This window comes from Lampetra fluviatilis, chromosome 38 (assembly GCF_964198595.1).
Source record: "Lampetra fluviatilis chromosome 38, kcLamFluv1.1, whole genome shotgun sequence".
Taxonomy (NCBI): domain Eukaryota; kingdom Metazoa; phylum Chordata; class Hyperoartia; order Petromyzontiformes; family Petromyzontidae; genus Lampetra; species Lampetra fluviatilis.
The window spans coordinates 7,309,934-7,326,784 of record NC_136312.1 but is presented as its reverse complement, the minus strand read 5'-3'; the positions used below and the strand labels follow the sequence as shown (position 1 = coordinate 7,326,784).

At 48.9% G+C, this 16,851-nt stretch overlaps 1 protein-coding gene across 8 annotated transcripts in view; it reads right to left on the bottom strand.

Annotated features, from left to right (window-relative positions):
• Positions 1-2,670: 2,670 nt before the first annotated feature.
• LOC144945601 (IQ motif and SEC7 domain-containing protein 1-like) overlaps positions 2,671-16,851 on the bottom strand; it is a 564,126-nt gene continuing 549,945 nt past the window's right edge. For 6 of the 8 annotated variants that reach the window (XM_078874099.1, XM_078874101.1, XM_078874107.1 and 3 more), the window contains one exon: positions 2,671-15,555. In XM_078874099.1, the coding sequence (XP_078730225.1) occupies positions 14,407-15,555 (1,149 nt within the window). In that variant the 3' untranslated portion in view covers positions 2,671-14,406. The remainder of the gene's footprint in view (positions 15,556-16,851) is intronic. The other 2 variants (XM_078874100.1, XM_078874102.1) reach the window with 1 other exon arrangement.

Here is a 16,851-nt window from a genome sequence, read left to right as displayed (position 1 = left end):
GCTATGTTGAAATCGCTTTTGCGTAACTGTTAACCGAATAAAACAAACCGGTAAAAAAAAACGGTTACCGGTTTGGCGCACATTTAGAAATGTCGAGAAATAAGCGTGCGACATTTGTAACCGTTTTTAATTGAGAACGGAAGGGAGCTGCTGTGAACTAAATGGCGAGCCCATTAGACCGAGAGTTCAGAGGTCGCCAGGTACGATTGCCAATCTCGCGACGCGGAGCTGAAACATTGGTGTAAGCTGATGAAATCCCTTCAGCCTCGGTCCACCCAGCAGTAACACATTGTCCTGCGGAGGGAGCTGGTAGGAACGTTGGGTTACTCGGTCAATGGCTAGGGTCAACGGCGGCGTGGTGTATTCCGCAAATATGCCCGACTGTGAGGGCGGGCACAAGCCGGCGTGAGTAGGTTAAACGTTGAGTTTTATAAGGGTACCACGGGGTGACCAGCCCCTCCACACACAGCCCCACCCCTCTCCACCCAGCCCCTCCCCACCCTCCCCTCCCTCCCCACCCAGCCCCACCCTCCCCACCCAGCCCCTCCCTGCACGACGGACGGACACAATAATCCCCTGTGGCCTGGTGAAACCAGTGGGTTCCTACCAGTATACCAGTATAATCAGTTTGTTGATGGGCAGGTTGAATGTGGTGGGGGTAAAGTGTGGGTACGACCACCTCCGAATCCGAATATTTATTTAAACTGGAGGAATCCTATGAGATTTAAAGCTCTGTTTCAAATATGTCCAGTAGGGGCGGGTCAGAACATCAGAACGTTAGCAACTTCCACCAACGCGTCTGCTAAGCGTGAATGTGTAGAAGATACGGCTCTAGAGCTCCCTCTAGTGGAGAGCCCTTCCACCGCCAGTTGCGTGAGCGAGCAATTGCAGGGCTGCACCTTTACCTTGTTTCCGTCTTATCCTTATCCGAGAAAGGAACGAACCACGTGGTCACTTCATTAGGCTGAGGCGCTTTGAGACCGCTGCCACTGGCCAATCAACGAGTCGCACGGACCGTGCCGTTTGTACGTTCGTCACGTGCCAATCGTGCCTAACATTAATTCCTTCTGATTTAAAGCTTTCGTGACTGCAGGGATTCATATTCTTGCTTCTTTCGGTAAAGTCACAAATTTTCTTGCAGTGAATTTCACACCTGATGATGATTGCTTGTGTTGCAGTCGAAACGTCGTGAGAATTTTATTGTTTTATATTTTTATTATTTTATTGTTTCCCTTCTACGTGACTTTACCGAAAGAACCAAGAATATTCATTCCTTTCTCAAATTCCGCTGGGAACGGTTTTGCCCTTTGTCGTTTAACAATCGTGACATGTCTTTTTACTGTTCGCCTTTTGGCGTTCTCTGGCCTGACACTGGTGAGACGAGGCCATAAAGAAGGCTGTCTCTGGTCTAGGCCAATCAGTTTCAAAGACAATGCATATGTTATAAGAGCATGTTCGTTTGCATGTTCACGAGTACGTGTAGTTAATGCAGACTTGATTCCTTGCAAAATGAAAAATCTGGTGTTTGAACATCGTAACACCTGTTTGATTGCCAGAAAGGGTAAAACCCATACCTGTCAACCTCTGATCAATTCCCTACCTTATTACAGACCAATTCAGACCTTGTGTGACACCCTTCAAAATATCAACGTTCATCCTACAAAGTCCCATCACAAGGGAGAAACACAAACAAATAGACAAAATAAAAATGTTTCCCCGGATTGAAACGGCTGTACTCCGAATGGCCCTGAAAACTCAATTTGCCTGTACAAGTATTCTCAGGTTTTTTCGGTAAAGTCACGTAGGTAAAAACATTAAAAATTAATGAAAGTAAAATAAAACAAAACAAAATAAAATTCACGACGTTTCGGAGGCAACACAAGTCTCCGTCATCAGGTGGGACCGTCACAGCCGAATTAGCTGCATCAAGTGAAGCAATGATTCAAGATGTAATCCCTTATAAGCAAGTTGAAGGGAGGTGGAGAGGGGGGGAGAGCTTATCAGGCTGTGGTAGCCAATGAATGGAAACGTATCGGGAGGGAGGAGGAGCGGTGATCAAAGACTGCACGCAGTGCTCAACACAATGAATGGAGACGTGTCGGGACGGAGGGCGATCGCCGCTCGCCCTCCGTCCCGACACGTCTCCATTCATTGTGTTGAGCACTGCGTGCAGTCTTTGATCACCGCTCCTCCTCCCTCCCGATACGTTTCCATTCATTGGCTACCACAGCCTGATAAGCTCTCCCCCCCCCCTCTCCACCTCCCTTCAACTTGCTTATAAGGGATTACATCGTGAATCATTGCTTCACTTGATGCAGCTAATTCGGCTGTGACGGTCCCACCTGATGACGGAGACTTGTGTTGCCTCCGAAACGTCGTGAATTTTATTTTGTTTTGTTTTATTTTACTTTCATTAATTTTAATGTTTTTACCTACGTGACTTTACCGAAAAAACCTGAGAATATGAATCATTGCAGTCACGAAAGCTTCAAATCTAGAATGCCTGTACAAGGTTTACGGGTAAATCGTATGGGTTGACAGCTATGAAAGCCTATTCTTATCTTTTCAAATTGTGATATAATTACCCAGGGTGAGCTATAAATTGTGTCTGTGTGTGCGCGCGAGTGTGGCATGTAAATTCACTACAGTACAACTTACAAGGACACACTGTTTAGACACCCTCACTTGGTAGCATGGTTTATTATTGGTTTCACGCTTAACATGTCGCCCCTTTAAAGCCCACGTCTCCCTCTCCCCTCCCCCCCAAGTCCACCGTTGGGATAAGAAACGAGCACGTGGCTGGGGGCCGTTCCAACAACGTCTTGGGCACGGCACGGCTCGGGTTTCTACTGACCGGTAGGAAACGCAGCAACCCGCGCGCGCACGAGGCTTTAACCACCCCCACCGACCCAACACGAGGAGGGCCCAACCCCTGGCACACACGGGCCAACAGTTGGGAACTGACGGGCTCGAATTCGGTTCCAATAATGGTTCAGCCCACACCGGCGCCGATGTCCTGCGCATTCCTGACGATGTTCGCCGTTGTTGTATCCGTGCCACCGTTTCATTCCTATGTTTTGTGTGTTTTTTTGCTTTTGTATTATTTATTAAATTAACTCGGCATATATTTGTATGTATATTTATGTACTTTATATACAGACAAAAAAATCATAATTAATTATCATAATAATAATACTTATACTGTACACTGCGTGCGGGAAAAATAAGGTATCAGTCGCTCGTGTTTGAGGTTTAAATACCAAGATAATGAATTCGGAATGCGCCATGTTTATTGTACTTGAGACAACACGAATAGGATACGAAGTATTGTCGCTATTGCAGTGTCTATGAACACATTTTTTCCGAGGTGTTGGTTATGGTGTATATACGATATACAAGTTGAACATTCGACTCACGTAACAAAGCACGTGTTCATCACTTGTCCCATCACCAAAACTCGACGACAAAACAAACTTGTTCTTATCCTGTGTGTGCATATATGCTTTATGTACAAGGGTCCACTTATATATACATATATTGATATATGCATGTATTCATATGCAAATATGCATATCGAGCATTGGTCATATACAGACTTCCAGTATATATGCATATATTGGTATATGCATGTATAACTTTATATATGCACATGCAGATATATTTACTGTTTATCAATTTACACACGCTCACATATATAATAGATAACGCATATTATAACCCACAGGTTTGTTTGAGCACTTTATAGTTGATACAAGAGGACTGGTCTCATGACGCCGGGCACGCCTTACAAATAACGAGTTATATACTTCACCGGTTAACTTATTGTCGTCGATTAAAACGAGTGCCCACGCGGGCCTCACGTGCACCTTCTGTTTGTGACGTGTCAACGGACGGCACGTGGAGGGCTTCAAAGACAAAGATCCCCCGTATAGCCTTTAACAGACTGTAGGGGCAAGTGCTGTTAGCGAGCACCTATGAAGGCCGGTACGGCGCACGAGGGGTGGAGAGGCCCGCACCAGGTAGTCATTTGAGGCTGAGTCGACCTAGGGGAAGCCCAGGACCGGTTCAGATAATCGTCACTGGTGTTGGCCGTGAGCGAGAATCGAACTCAGGTCGCCGGGTTCGTAGCGAAGGGTGCTAACCGCTAGACTACCGTTTCGAACTCGCGCACAAGTGGGTTTGTTTGTTGTGATGGTGGGCAAGGGTTGGCATTCGGATGACAATATCGTTGCATAAAAATAAATATATAGCCTACGGGTAAATGTACATACAACTCGCACTCACATTCCACGTGTATTGAACGACCCCCCTTACACAACACCCCCCCCCCCTTATACACACAGCACTTACATGCACGAGAGACCCACGCTGGCAAGGAGACACTGACAACTCGACAAGGGAGGCGGGTCGTGGGGGTAGGGCTGGAATTTGTTTCGGCTCAGTTAGGTTTTCAAGGTGTCTGGCGAGTGAGAGAGAGACACTGACGGATGACAAATGCGCGTTGAACTTCTTAAGGACACTGGCTCGCGATGTACGAATAAGTTGCGTGCGGTCAAAATCACTGCCCTTGTGTTTGTTTGTAAATTGTCAGCTCTCGTAAGATCTCTCTACCGGAGTGGTTTTTGTTGTTGTTCGTAAAGGCATCCTGGAAATATGTACAACGCGTGGTGGAGATACATGTGTCCAAACTGTATATGTATGCGCATGCATTTGTATATACGCACACACGACGTGTGTGTGTGTGCATCGTCGCAACGACACGTAGGTATATTCACGTACACCATATAGACACATTGTATACACAAATGCACATGTACATATTCACGTGTGAGTCTCATACACATGTACATCATTGCATCGCACTAAAGCAATGCAGGTTTTTTTTTAATATCCCGTGGATAGGAGCTGTTATTAGTATTATTATTCGAGAGATAATTCACATTGTTTTACATATTCACCAATGGACAGCCAGCACACACTAAGTTGCGTTTCGTGGGTGAAATCGACACAACTGCGCGTCCGCTACGTCACGGTTATTAATCGTCTCGAAGAGGGGGGTGCAAACATTTACCACAATTTCTACACCACCAACCACCACTACAAAGGGCCCGACACACGAAGGCTATATAATGCACGTATTGTAGGATACGAATAGAATATTATTTTATCTTTCAGCCGATGAATTACCCGTCCAGTCCCTGCAATAAAAAGACAACGGTGTTTATGCGCTTGCGGTGAATGTGTGCCACTCGAAAACGGACTTGCTGGTAATAATGATAATAATGAAATGCAAAGTTGGTTAACCAGGAACGCTTTTCAGTCTTTCAACTCCAAAAGCAAATGTAAAAAATATATGTGTGTGCTTCATCTATCATCCTCACCACCACCATACGAGCACGCTACGAGTGCGAATGGCCGTATTCACCAATGTTAAGGCGCACTTCCCCCCCCTCTGTAGTTGAAAATAAAAGTTGCGCAAGGCTGTGAATGATGATTGAAGAGTTGTGTGTGTGTGTGTTTATACGACGTGATTTGTATACGTTTATTGACACCGGGCACACGTTTTGGTCGGGGGGAGGCGGAGGGGGGGGACGCGTCTTATTTTCGAGTGCGTCTTATAATCCAGAGAATACGGTACCTGCACGGACTCTTGTGTTCACTTGGGTGTACCAGGGCCAGCCTTCCAGCAAGTGGCACAAATGAAAGAGAACGTCTCACCACGCTTGTCATTAACGACGTCTTCTTCACAGAAACGAATTGACGGGTAGGTGTGCGGTTTCAAGCAACCGATCTTATTATTCAAGAAAGGAGAGACGGGGCCGATATATCTGTTGATGTGCGGCTTCGAGATGAAAAAAAAGTTTGGAACAATTGCAAATGTAGCAACTATGAGAGCATCAGTGGCATAGTTGTTAGCGCAAATGTTCTTAACATTTGCTGCAGCCTTGCGCCCCTTTGGTTGTCAATCGTAAAAAAATAAATACATCGGTTTGATGAAACAAGCAGTTGCCCGTGCCTAATTTGTGTTTCGATGATTTACTTTATAAAATAAATCCGGCCATCTCTCGCACCCCTAGGGTTAATGCAACGCGCCACTTTGCTGGTGAACGTTTGAGTCACGGCTAATATCAGTAGCGAGTGATATCTGAAGTGATCCTTAAAACACCATCCCCACCCCTCCTCTCCAACCTTCACGAAACCGCACTGACCAGAATGGCGAAGTATGGCCAAACAACCCCCATGACTCACGTGGCATGGGGAAGGTCTTTATAAAAAAAGAGGACTAACCAGACGTTGTAAAAAATAATTTTTAGAAGATTTTGTTTTGCAAACTCAAGTTTAGAACTGGAAACATAAACTGAATTGTACCACACGTACCGTTCATTAAAAAAAACATTCGTGAATACTACCTTGGCCTTAAGTGGGGGGGGGGGGGGGCGATATTCATAGTAATAGTCAACGTTTTAGACGATCGCCTTCTTCATAGCACAAACATGATTTGCGTGTTATTGGCGAATGAGTCACCACTGACAAATAACTTCTTAACTATTAAACTATTTTGATTTAAGATATTTTTTATTTTTCCCAGGTAAAGCTCTCTTTTTAAAATAGTAACCTGGTCACAAATGATAGCTCAAGGAAGTAGCTTATCACGTGGACATTTATCGCAGCCACACACTTCTAAACGCATGTTGATTCTAAATGTGGAAGGAAAACCGGACGACCGGAGCAAAATCCACGAGACCACGGGGAGAACATTCAAACTCCAAATATACAAGCGTCAGGGTTGGGAATGGACCCACGACCTCATGTATACCAGGCGAGGTATTTAACACCTCACTACCATGACGCCCAAAGAGCCTTGCCCGAAATAAAGTCACCGAACAAGATACATATCATCTTCGAAAAGTCACTTTTTTTTCAACCAAACAAGCATCAAATTGTTTTTTTTGTGTGTGCTATGAAGGAGGGCCATTGCCCCAAAACTTCTCTCATTATATTTATATTTTACATTGACGAACGTGTTACCTTTCTTGTGCACCACTGATAATAATTTGACAGCGGTGCACATCATCACCAGATTCATGGTCCTGTAACACGGACTCCGTGCCACGTGACGCGCGCACGTTGAATGCTCGCGCTGGTCAGCAGGGGGCGACAATTGATAGAACAATCTCGAATCTCCTGTAATGGATAAAAAAACCCGAGTCGTATGTACCTGTGTACGGTATGGTGAACTTATTTCACACCGTACGTAGCCAACCATGCTCATCGGAGGTGCGGGAGAAGGACGAACAAACTAAACACACAAAAAAAATCAGTTCTAAAGAGGTGAGTTTTCAATCTGGATGATTTAAAATTGCATGGCCCCAGGTGGCTTCCGAATAACGGAAGGGAGAGCGTTCCAGACGGCCGCAGAAGCGCACCTGAAAGGGCGCGATGCAGTGGCCGCCTTTGTTCGATGTCTAGCGAAAAAATAGTTAAATAGCACTGATGTTGGACACAGACATCCATAAACATACGACCACAATGCACTGGTGAGACCCACCTTCAGCTCCGTAGCATAGAGGGAGGGGGGGGGTACCCCCACCCCTGCTAAAAGTTCAACCCCTCCTCTAAAATTATTGGGAGCCAAATTATAAATAACAACAAATGCGGTACAATAGTTCTCCATATTCGTGGAGCGTGAGAGCTGGCGCAGAATGCATGACGGACAACCGCGGATCATAGTACTGTATCACTACTAATTCTGTTCAGCGGTTAGGAATTGCGTTTGTTCAATCAGATTCAAAGTATGTATTCATACTGTGGGAATCCGATGGGCTATGAAGCTCTTTTGTAAAAGGTAGTCGTAAAATACGTCCAGCTTGTGAGCTGCCCGCGAGTGACAACATCCTCTTAAAGGCGAGGGTTAAAGATGTAAACGAGGCTGATCGTCCGCCTGCCCTACTCAGCAGCAACGACGACGTCCCTCCAGTATACAAACGTCACTCAAGGCTTTGTCCGTCGCCAATTCACGCGGTCACGTCCCTTCTTTCATCAATCTGGAACAGTCCCGGAAATGCTGTTCCACGGGGGTGGGTGGGGGTGGGTGTAATAATGCTGGCACTCCACATCCATCTCGCTGTGTTGTGTCCTCGTGACACTTGTGTTGTTCTCGGGATTACGGGAATATACGGTGCACAATAATATCAGCAATAGCCCGTGCCTCTCTCGCTTGCGCTGATAATCGCCACTCAAAGCCAGCCTTGGCGGCAGCTTTTTCAGAAAAATATAAAGTGAGAAACTAAGCCGTGCTCATTGTCCCGTGATTGTATTTGGAGAGGGCAACGACTTGGACATAGAGCCTCTCTCTCCCTCCACGGGCAGCCTTCCCAATGTAATTCTGGCAGCAGAGAGACGTGACAGCGTGTACGGGGTCCATCGTAACGCAGAGTCGGCGATGAGGCACCAGAATGACTTTGGACGAGGTCAATAAGAACCAACATGCCTAAACCGCATATATATACTGCACCCATGGGGCAAGCATGTATATATGCCGCATGCCCATCGCGCACAAATCCGCAGACTTTCCCCCCCCCGACCCCCGCTTACAATTCACGGAGGCACTTGGACAACGAAATAAAAGTACCCTGGCCAATTTCAGCAGACGGGTCACAAGGAGATCCTGTATGATTATCATATTTGTTATTATTGTTATGACTATGCTTGTCGACCCAAGAAAACCTCACCGAGTGATAAAGTTTTCCCCGTTGGCGATAATTTTTGAGTAATTTGCGGTGCAATTCTCGAATTTTAGACCACGTCGTCGGCACACAATGGCCCAACTCTTACGAATGACGCCACGGGATTGTTAATGGGCGCCGTGAAGTGGGCAGTTAGGAAGTCGTCGAGTTTAGAAGTCTCATAAACCCGCAGTATTAAACTATTGAACTAAACTATTCCGACTGCTTGAATTTATGAGAACAGGTTTTCCCCTTTTTTTCTGGCAACAAAAGGAGGTCCCATGATGTAGATACTTTAATTTATTTGACCAGGTAAGGCTCACTGAGCTATACAGCTCTTTTCCAGAAGCGACTGGGGCCACAAATTATAGCTCAACGAAGTGGCTTATCGCGTGGACATTTATAGCAGCCAGACACTCTAAATTGCACGTTTCCAAACGTGGAAGGAAACCCCGTAGGACCCGGAGAAAAATCCTACGCGACCACGGGGAGGAGAGAGAGAGAGAGAGTCATGCAAACTCGAAATATACAGCAGCAGGCGTCAGGGGTCGGCATCGAACCCACGACCCTCCTTGTATACCAGGCGAGGTAGTTGCCATTTCGCCATCACGAACGAGCTACCGCTGGGCTGCGTTTCACCGCCCTTACAGGTGAACACACAGAGAGAGAGCGGCGATGCCGTGCACTCATCCGCCTCTCATCCGTCCTATTCAACTAAACCTCTCCTAAGCCTCTCCTCCGCCCGCCGGCAATCAGCTTCGACGCCGCAAAGCATCGCCAGGTCGATTTTCGTTGTGATGCAGTTGGCGGCGATTTGTTCGCGTCGGTGCAACAAACGAAAAGCAGTTGATCACAAACGTGGGCTTTCGCGACAAAAATAGTCCATAATGATAATTTGTTTTGTGGTGTGCTGTACTAGTAACGGATTGGCACGTTTGTTTACGCTACAAACCTTACTAATTGGCTTTGTCGGGTGGTGGCGGTTTTAACGACACATTTTAATTTACGCGATCTAACCCCAACAAAAACCTGGATTATGGAAAAACAAACCCAATGATTGTACGCGTCGTCGGCTCGTCTTGATCGGTCGTTTTGTAACCCCCTGAAAAGTGCCAACCAACGTGTCCATTCGTAAGCCTCTTTGACAGATGATCACAAATAATAGGGCCGGCTTATGGAAAAGCACTGTACAGTAATATATAGCAAATGAAGCATGTTATATATCCATAAATTGTACTATATGTGTGCATATGCCTTATTATACATGGGCTGTATATAGACAACCCGCGAGTCACGTCCAAACTTTATATACTCACCGTGTCAAGCGGCCTCTGGAAACGATTAATAGCATGGCGCGTGGCTGATTGCTGGAGGCAAGTGAGTGGTCTTTCTCGAAATGCGTTCAAACGTTTAATTAACGTCACCGTCAATACCCGTGCAGTTATTATTTTTTAAAGGCGTGCCTTTTGTCATTGCGTTGTTGTTCAAAGTGGGCACTCCAATTAGTCCGCAGTCACTTTAATTGGCCAGGGTTTTGGGGCGCGTTTAACCCCAGAGCCGGCGAGCAAAGGAAACCTGCCCCCCCCCTTCATCATGCAGCTTGGTCAAGGTCAAGGTCAAATCTGTCCGGTGATGGATCCCAGCCCCCACGGCTAGCCTGGCAGAACAGAATTCAGCATGCGTTTCTTTCCACCAAAACTCTTCGCCGATGATACAGCATTTGGCTCGGCTCTAGAGGGCTCCCGCGATTGACTGTGCGATGGCTACTCAAATTTGGAACGAAACAAGAAGACCAACAGGCAGGGTGACTACTGATTTTCTCAATCACTTCACCCCGAAAACTCTTCACTGACCGGTCGTTTAGTTATTTATTTCAATTCCAAATAAGATAACAATCGACGCCGGTACTATACTAGGGGCGCTGTTATCTGCAAAATAACCGTTGTCCTTAAGTCACCGTATTTGAGATGGCAAATGTGAAATCGAATAAACGCAACGTGGGACCTTCAGAGGTGATGTTCAATCCACCAGTGAGTTAAGGTTGCCTGATGTAGTTATCTGCCTTTGCGGTGGACGCTCATGTATAACGGATATATCCACACATATGCTACACTGCGAGCTAAGTCTTTATAAAAAAAAGTGTAAACAATTGACGATCAAATTATTTTTAATTTAAAGATAAAAAATGGGGCAACTTTTCAGCATCCTTCCTCTCCGAGTCCACAATGTCGCTCTGCCCGTGGCTTCCTTAAATCGTGACGATACAGAATCTTTGTTTATCCTGGGGAAAAAAAATCCGATGATCTATGAAGCTCTTCATCACGGATGTCTGAATTCGAGCCATTCCTCACACTTTGCTCGGGTTGCGAGCCCCCGCACGGCGACACGTGCTGCCGCAGCGAAGCGACGCCCAACGTGGCCACGTCTCAGAATATTTACTTGTCCAGGAGAAATCCGATAAGCTATGAAGCTCTTTTATTTTTTTTACAGATGTCCATTAGTCTCGTCGGGGGGTGGGAACGAGGCCTGGCGCTTTACCCTCGGGCTTGCTTTGGGCTGCATTCTAAAGCAGGGAAATGTGTAGCGACAGCTTCATTTCCTATCGATCTCCGCCGCAGCCGCACTAAACGATGGGATGGTGCGGGCGGGGCGGGGTGGGGTGGGGAGTCGGCGGTTTTTGCGGGTGCGGAGCGATTGCGCGCGGGGGGGGGGGAAGAGATGCCTCGCTGCTCAAAGATTAAACAGAACTTTGCCGGCAACTTGGACCAATCGATGGCGCCCCAGGGAAATTAACGAGACTGCTCGTGGGAGAAATCTCTCCAGAGGGGGCAGACCCCACGGCCACTAATCAGCAACAAAAAAGGGGGGGGGGAGCGGAGCGACCGCTCCACCCTTGGTGGATGATTATGTTTACATTCAAGAGCACGGGGCTCATCGTGACTTTCAAATGACGGGCGTCTTCATGAACCACGTGGGTGTCTCAGCTGAGCGTGAAGGTTGATGCCCTATCCTCATCACGCTCGACGCTGCAACCCATGTCTCACACTGCAGTCTGCGATCCCAATTCAGTCAAACCATCCCTTAACATAACAGTGGCTGGCGTGCGCGCGCGCGTGGCAATGCTATGGCGCCGTAAGTACTCAAGTTATCAGATGGACTGCATGTTATTTTATTTCGCAAAAAGAAAATCGTTTGGTTAAAATCACTATCGAGAAAATCCCCACCAAGGTCTTTGACAAAGTAAAGCCTGAGCTATTGCAACGCAATATGAGGGCATCTAAATGTGGTATTATGGCAAAAGGGGCATTGAAGAGATCACCATTGTCACTCGCGGATGGCGAGGTGGGGCGCAGTGGTTAGCGCATTGCAACCGTGAACCCGGCGACCCGAGTTCGAATCCCCTTCCACGGCTGCCAACAATAGCGAACGATGTTCAGAACCTGCACTGGGGCCTTTTCCTTCACCAAGCCGCACTGACCAGCGTGGTGAGAATTATTTTTATTATGTTCTATTTTTATTATTTTATTATTTCCATTCTACATGACTTTACCGAAAGAACCAAGAAGATGAATCCCTGCAGTCACGAAAGCTTTAAATCGAAATTTAACTCCATGATCAACACGGAGTTGGGGGTGTCCTTCATTCAGCGGTGGATTGACATCAAATGAGCACCACTTGGTGTGGAAGCCAAGGGTCGTTGTCCTATGGATAAACTGGTCCTCGTCAAGGAAATGTGGAGTTTGCACCACTTACAGAAACGAGAAATGTTCGGCGAGCAGACCAACGCTTGTGGATGTATTGATTCAAATTAATTAAATACATTTGTTCATTTGTTAAAGAACCTTTAAACTTAGGTTTAGAAGTTTACATTTAAGGTCGGTCGCCTTCTATCGCAGGCTGCTTTATCGGTCATTTTCCCCCAAGTGAATTCCAATTGTACCACCAGTATCGTGCCATGAAACGAATCCATTGGGAAATCTCACAGAGCGGTGCACAGCACCGCGTGTCCGAGAACGGACATGAAAGATATTTTTCACAGCATTTCTCCATTTAATTTTTTTCCCAAAGGCATTCTTTTAAATCCTTTACGCAGTTAGTCAGGGGGTGGGGGGGGGCGTAGGAGGGGGGTGCTCGTGTTGGTGGGGGGGGGGGTGCATTCTCCCACGCACTCTGCTTGACGCGTGGCAGTCCCAACGTCTCGGAGGTGGAAATGAAGGCAAACTTAACTCTAGCCGTGACGTCGTGGCCTTGCATCAAGACAGTCACGACGAGGCATCCCGTGAAACGAATCCCCGCCCACGTCCGCCCCGCCCCGCACCTCCGATTAGCACGGTTAGCTACGCGCGGTGCGAAAGAAGTTCAACGTACGTAAGCGTGAACGAGGTGAAATCACACGCGGCGTCGGACCGTCGCCCGTTGTGCGCCTACACTTGGCGTGCACATCGGACGTGTACACAGCACGCGGTGTTCAACGGTCACGCTCGCTCAGGGGGTCGGCAACCCAATGTAACGAGAAGAGACGTTTTTGTTCGAATTCGGTAAAACAACGACAAGAAACAGACCTCGACATCCCAAGAGGCGCCAATGCAGCAGCGTTAATCGCGAGACGACGGGCCCTTAATAAATAACGTCTCGCGAAGCGGTCGCTTTGAGGGCCGCACGCGGCTTCTGTAGCCGCAGGTTTCCCGGATCCCCTGGCGCTAAGCTGAACCTCGCTTTCAGAGGACGTTGTAGTTAGCTCTTTGCCGACGTCGCTTCACGGCCAAACAAAAGAAAAAAATCTCGCGCGTCGAACGGTAGTACCATTTTTACAACAAACCAAAAAAGCAACTTGCTTTTAATAAATATCGCGTGACTTAAATGTCTCCGTCACGTCCGTCCGCACGCTCGTTTGCTCATTTAAAACCGGAATATGTTCATGTTATGTTGTTGAGCGTTTGTATGCTACGCACAGATGAGTGAATTTGTCCTCTACGTTTTACATCGTTTGACAATTTCTTACCCGGAGATGGAGGGTTTTGCAAGATCAATTTCAGGCCCTTTCGGAAACAAATATAGTGCAACAGAAAAAAAAGTGAACGCAGATTTACTGGGAGCAACGAAAAGCATTACAGTGCAACAGAAACATACGAACACATTCAGGGAAGAAGTACCTGTGATGTGTACCCACGCATCTCTCATTATTGTACGTTAGTTCAGTTTTTTTTTTTTTACCATTCATTAAAACTAAAATTGTTTTTTTTTCAGATGTCTTTTTGTTGTTGTCGCTTAGTCCTGCGAGGTTTGACAACGGAAAAAGCTGTTGCAGGCATCTGTGCTGAGCTTGAAAAGTTCATTATTCCGTGGCGTACGCTATGATATAACGGGTCCCAAGAAAATCATAACGGGTGAAGAGCATTTAACAGGCATCACGCGCACACGCAAAAAAAAAACCCGCTGTCAACATAAACCCATTAATCACCATCTCGCCCGAAACCTCTAATTTCCTCCGCCAACCACCATCAGCACCACCACTACCACCACTCATCGATCGCTTGAAGGCCATTGAGGCGATGGAAAGGGTTAAAGAGAGAGATGGGTGGGGGGGGGTGTGGCGGACAGGGCCCTACGGGCTCCGTCCAGTCGTCGCCGGTGCGCCGGGCGGACCGCGCCGTGCGGCGTGGGCCCACGCGCAGGGCCCCTACACGGTGGTGCTGATGCTGGAAGAGGAGGCCTTTGGTTTGGGCGCGACGGGCAGCGGCGGTGGCTGCGGCTGAGGCTGCGGCAGCGCCGGGTGAGCGGCGTGGGCGGCGTGCACGTGCATCGCGTGGTGCCGTCCGTGGTGGTGGTGCAGCGCGTGCTGTAGCTGCAGCTGCTGGTGGTGGGCGTGGTGGTGAGCGTGGTGGTGCGGGTGGTGGTGGTGGTGGTGCTGCTGCTGCTGCGGAGGAGGAGGCGGCGGAGGCGGGTGGTGGTGGTGGTGGCGGTGGTGGTGCGCGTGCGCGTGCTGGTGGTGGTGACACAGATGCTGTTGCTGCTGCTGCTGCACCGCGGGCTGCGGCAACGTCGATAGCTGCGCTTGGGAAGGCGGCGGTCCGTGGTACTGCACCAGGTGCTGCGAGGGAAGAGTGGGAGGAGGAGCGGGCAGGGCCAGGGGTAACGGCAGCGGCGGTGGAGGCGGCGGTGGCGGCGGAGGTGGTGGAGCCGAGCCCGTGGGCACCAGCACCCCGGGACCCGCGGTCACCTGGGCCGCACCAACCGCCACGTCGCACTTGTGCAGCTGCAGCTGCTGCTGCTGCTGCAGAATTTGCTGCTGCTGCTGCTGCTGCAGCTGCTGTTGCTGCTGCGTCACCTCCACCGTCACGGTGGTCACCGCTGCCGAGACCGAGGCTGGGACCGTCTGCTGCTGCGCCTGCTGGTGGTGGTGATGGTGGTGGTGTCCTCCTCCTCCGTGGTGGTGATGGTGGTGCCTGGCAGAGGACGATGACGACGGCACATTGGCCTGCGGCACGGGCGTCTTGGCGCGCTTGCCGCTGAACAGCGAGCCGAGGATCGACGCGGAGCCTGGCACGGGAGTCGTAGTTCCGCTCGACGATGTTTGTGCCACCTGCACGGCAACCGGCAGTGGCGGTGGCTGCTGCTGCTGCTGCTGAACCTCTTGCAGCTGCTGTTGCGGCTGCTGCTGCTGCGGCGGCTGCTGCTGCGGATGTGGCTGCGGCTGCATCTGCTGCTGCGGCAGTGGTTGTATTTGCAGGCTGGAAGGCCGCTGAGCTCGTATTGAAGTCCGCCCGCCACCTTCACTGCCCGAGTAGGCCCGTCGAGCCATGTGCGGACTGCCCAGCATGGAGCCCTGCTGTTGCACGCACAGACGCGCGCGCGCGGACGCACACCAACGCACAGCCGTCACAGCACCGACGCAGCCCTCGGCATCGCGGTCCAAATCCTCGCGACTCGCCGTAGCACCATCGCTACGGAGCCTGCCAACTCTGTGGGCGCATTCGAAGGCTTTCGCCCGTGCGCATAAGGCCCCCTTACACGTTGGGATAGTAAGACTCGTTAGTTATGAGTCAAGGAGTCTTGCACGGGTTTGGACATTTGGTGTGGATCCCATATAAATAATGGCGATTCTTTGGCCATCTCTGAGCGACCAGAACTGACTTCTCACGTTGGTAGGAGGAGGGTCTGTTTGAGAAAGCAGGGCACAGCTGCCGACATTTGAGGCAGGTATCTCATCGTGTAATTCTGCTCGGGATTCTACGAGCGATCGGGTTAACGCACGGCCGTGGCAACGATGATAAGAACCACAACGGAAAAGTTGATTTTCGTTGAAGATCGCACCAGCTGCTTGCCCCAGCGGTCTCGCGCGTGCGTTTTGATTTCGAAAGTTGCGGCTTTAAAATAAAAAAGCGATGCCCATTAAATGGGTTCTGCGTTACTCGCCGAGAGGGTAGCCAGAGGAGAAATAATCTTTCCGCTTTTAATTAGCACAGCATGCGGCCACACCTTCATGATGAATGAAATTAGATTTTTCTTTACACGCGGATAAGTAGGGGGTTGGGTGGGGGAAAGTTACATTATTTTTTAAAATCGAAATTGTTATTGTTATTCTCACACGACCAGACAGCGAATGCTGATTGGGCATAAAACGATGAGCCAATTGCATCGAATTCCTTGAGCGAAATTTACTCCTTTCTTCACGCTTCTTTTACATCTTAAACTCGGGCGGAAAAAAAAATTACATCGCGTCAGATATTATTTTTATGCAACTGACCACAGGTGTGGGGGGGGGGGTTCAGGGGTCAGGGGTGGGGGGACGAGGGGGGAGGGGGGACACAACAGATGTGCCGGCGAGGAGAAGGGCGACGAGCGGGTTGGTCGCAAAGGCGATCCCTCGCAACGTCGGGCAAACGTTGGTCCAACGGTTGCGACCGCATGACAACGTCGGCCCAATGTTGCACGTTGACTGGCTCGTTACTGGTGGCGGGGCGGGGGGGCGGTGCGGTTGACAAGGTGTTTAGGGTTTGAAGCCGAGGCTTGTCATGCAGATGACGGTTGGAAGAAAAGCAAACACAAGTAGACTCCGCTGTGTGTCTCCACGTATCACGCAATTATGTTTAAGTCCATTGGCCTATTGTCTTATATATAAAAA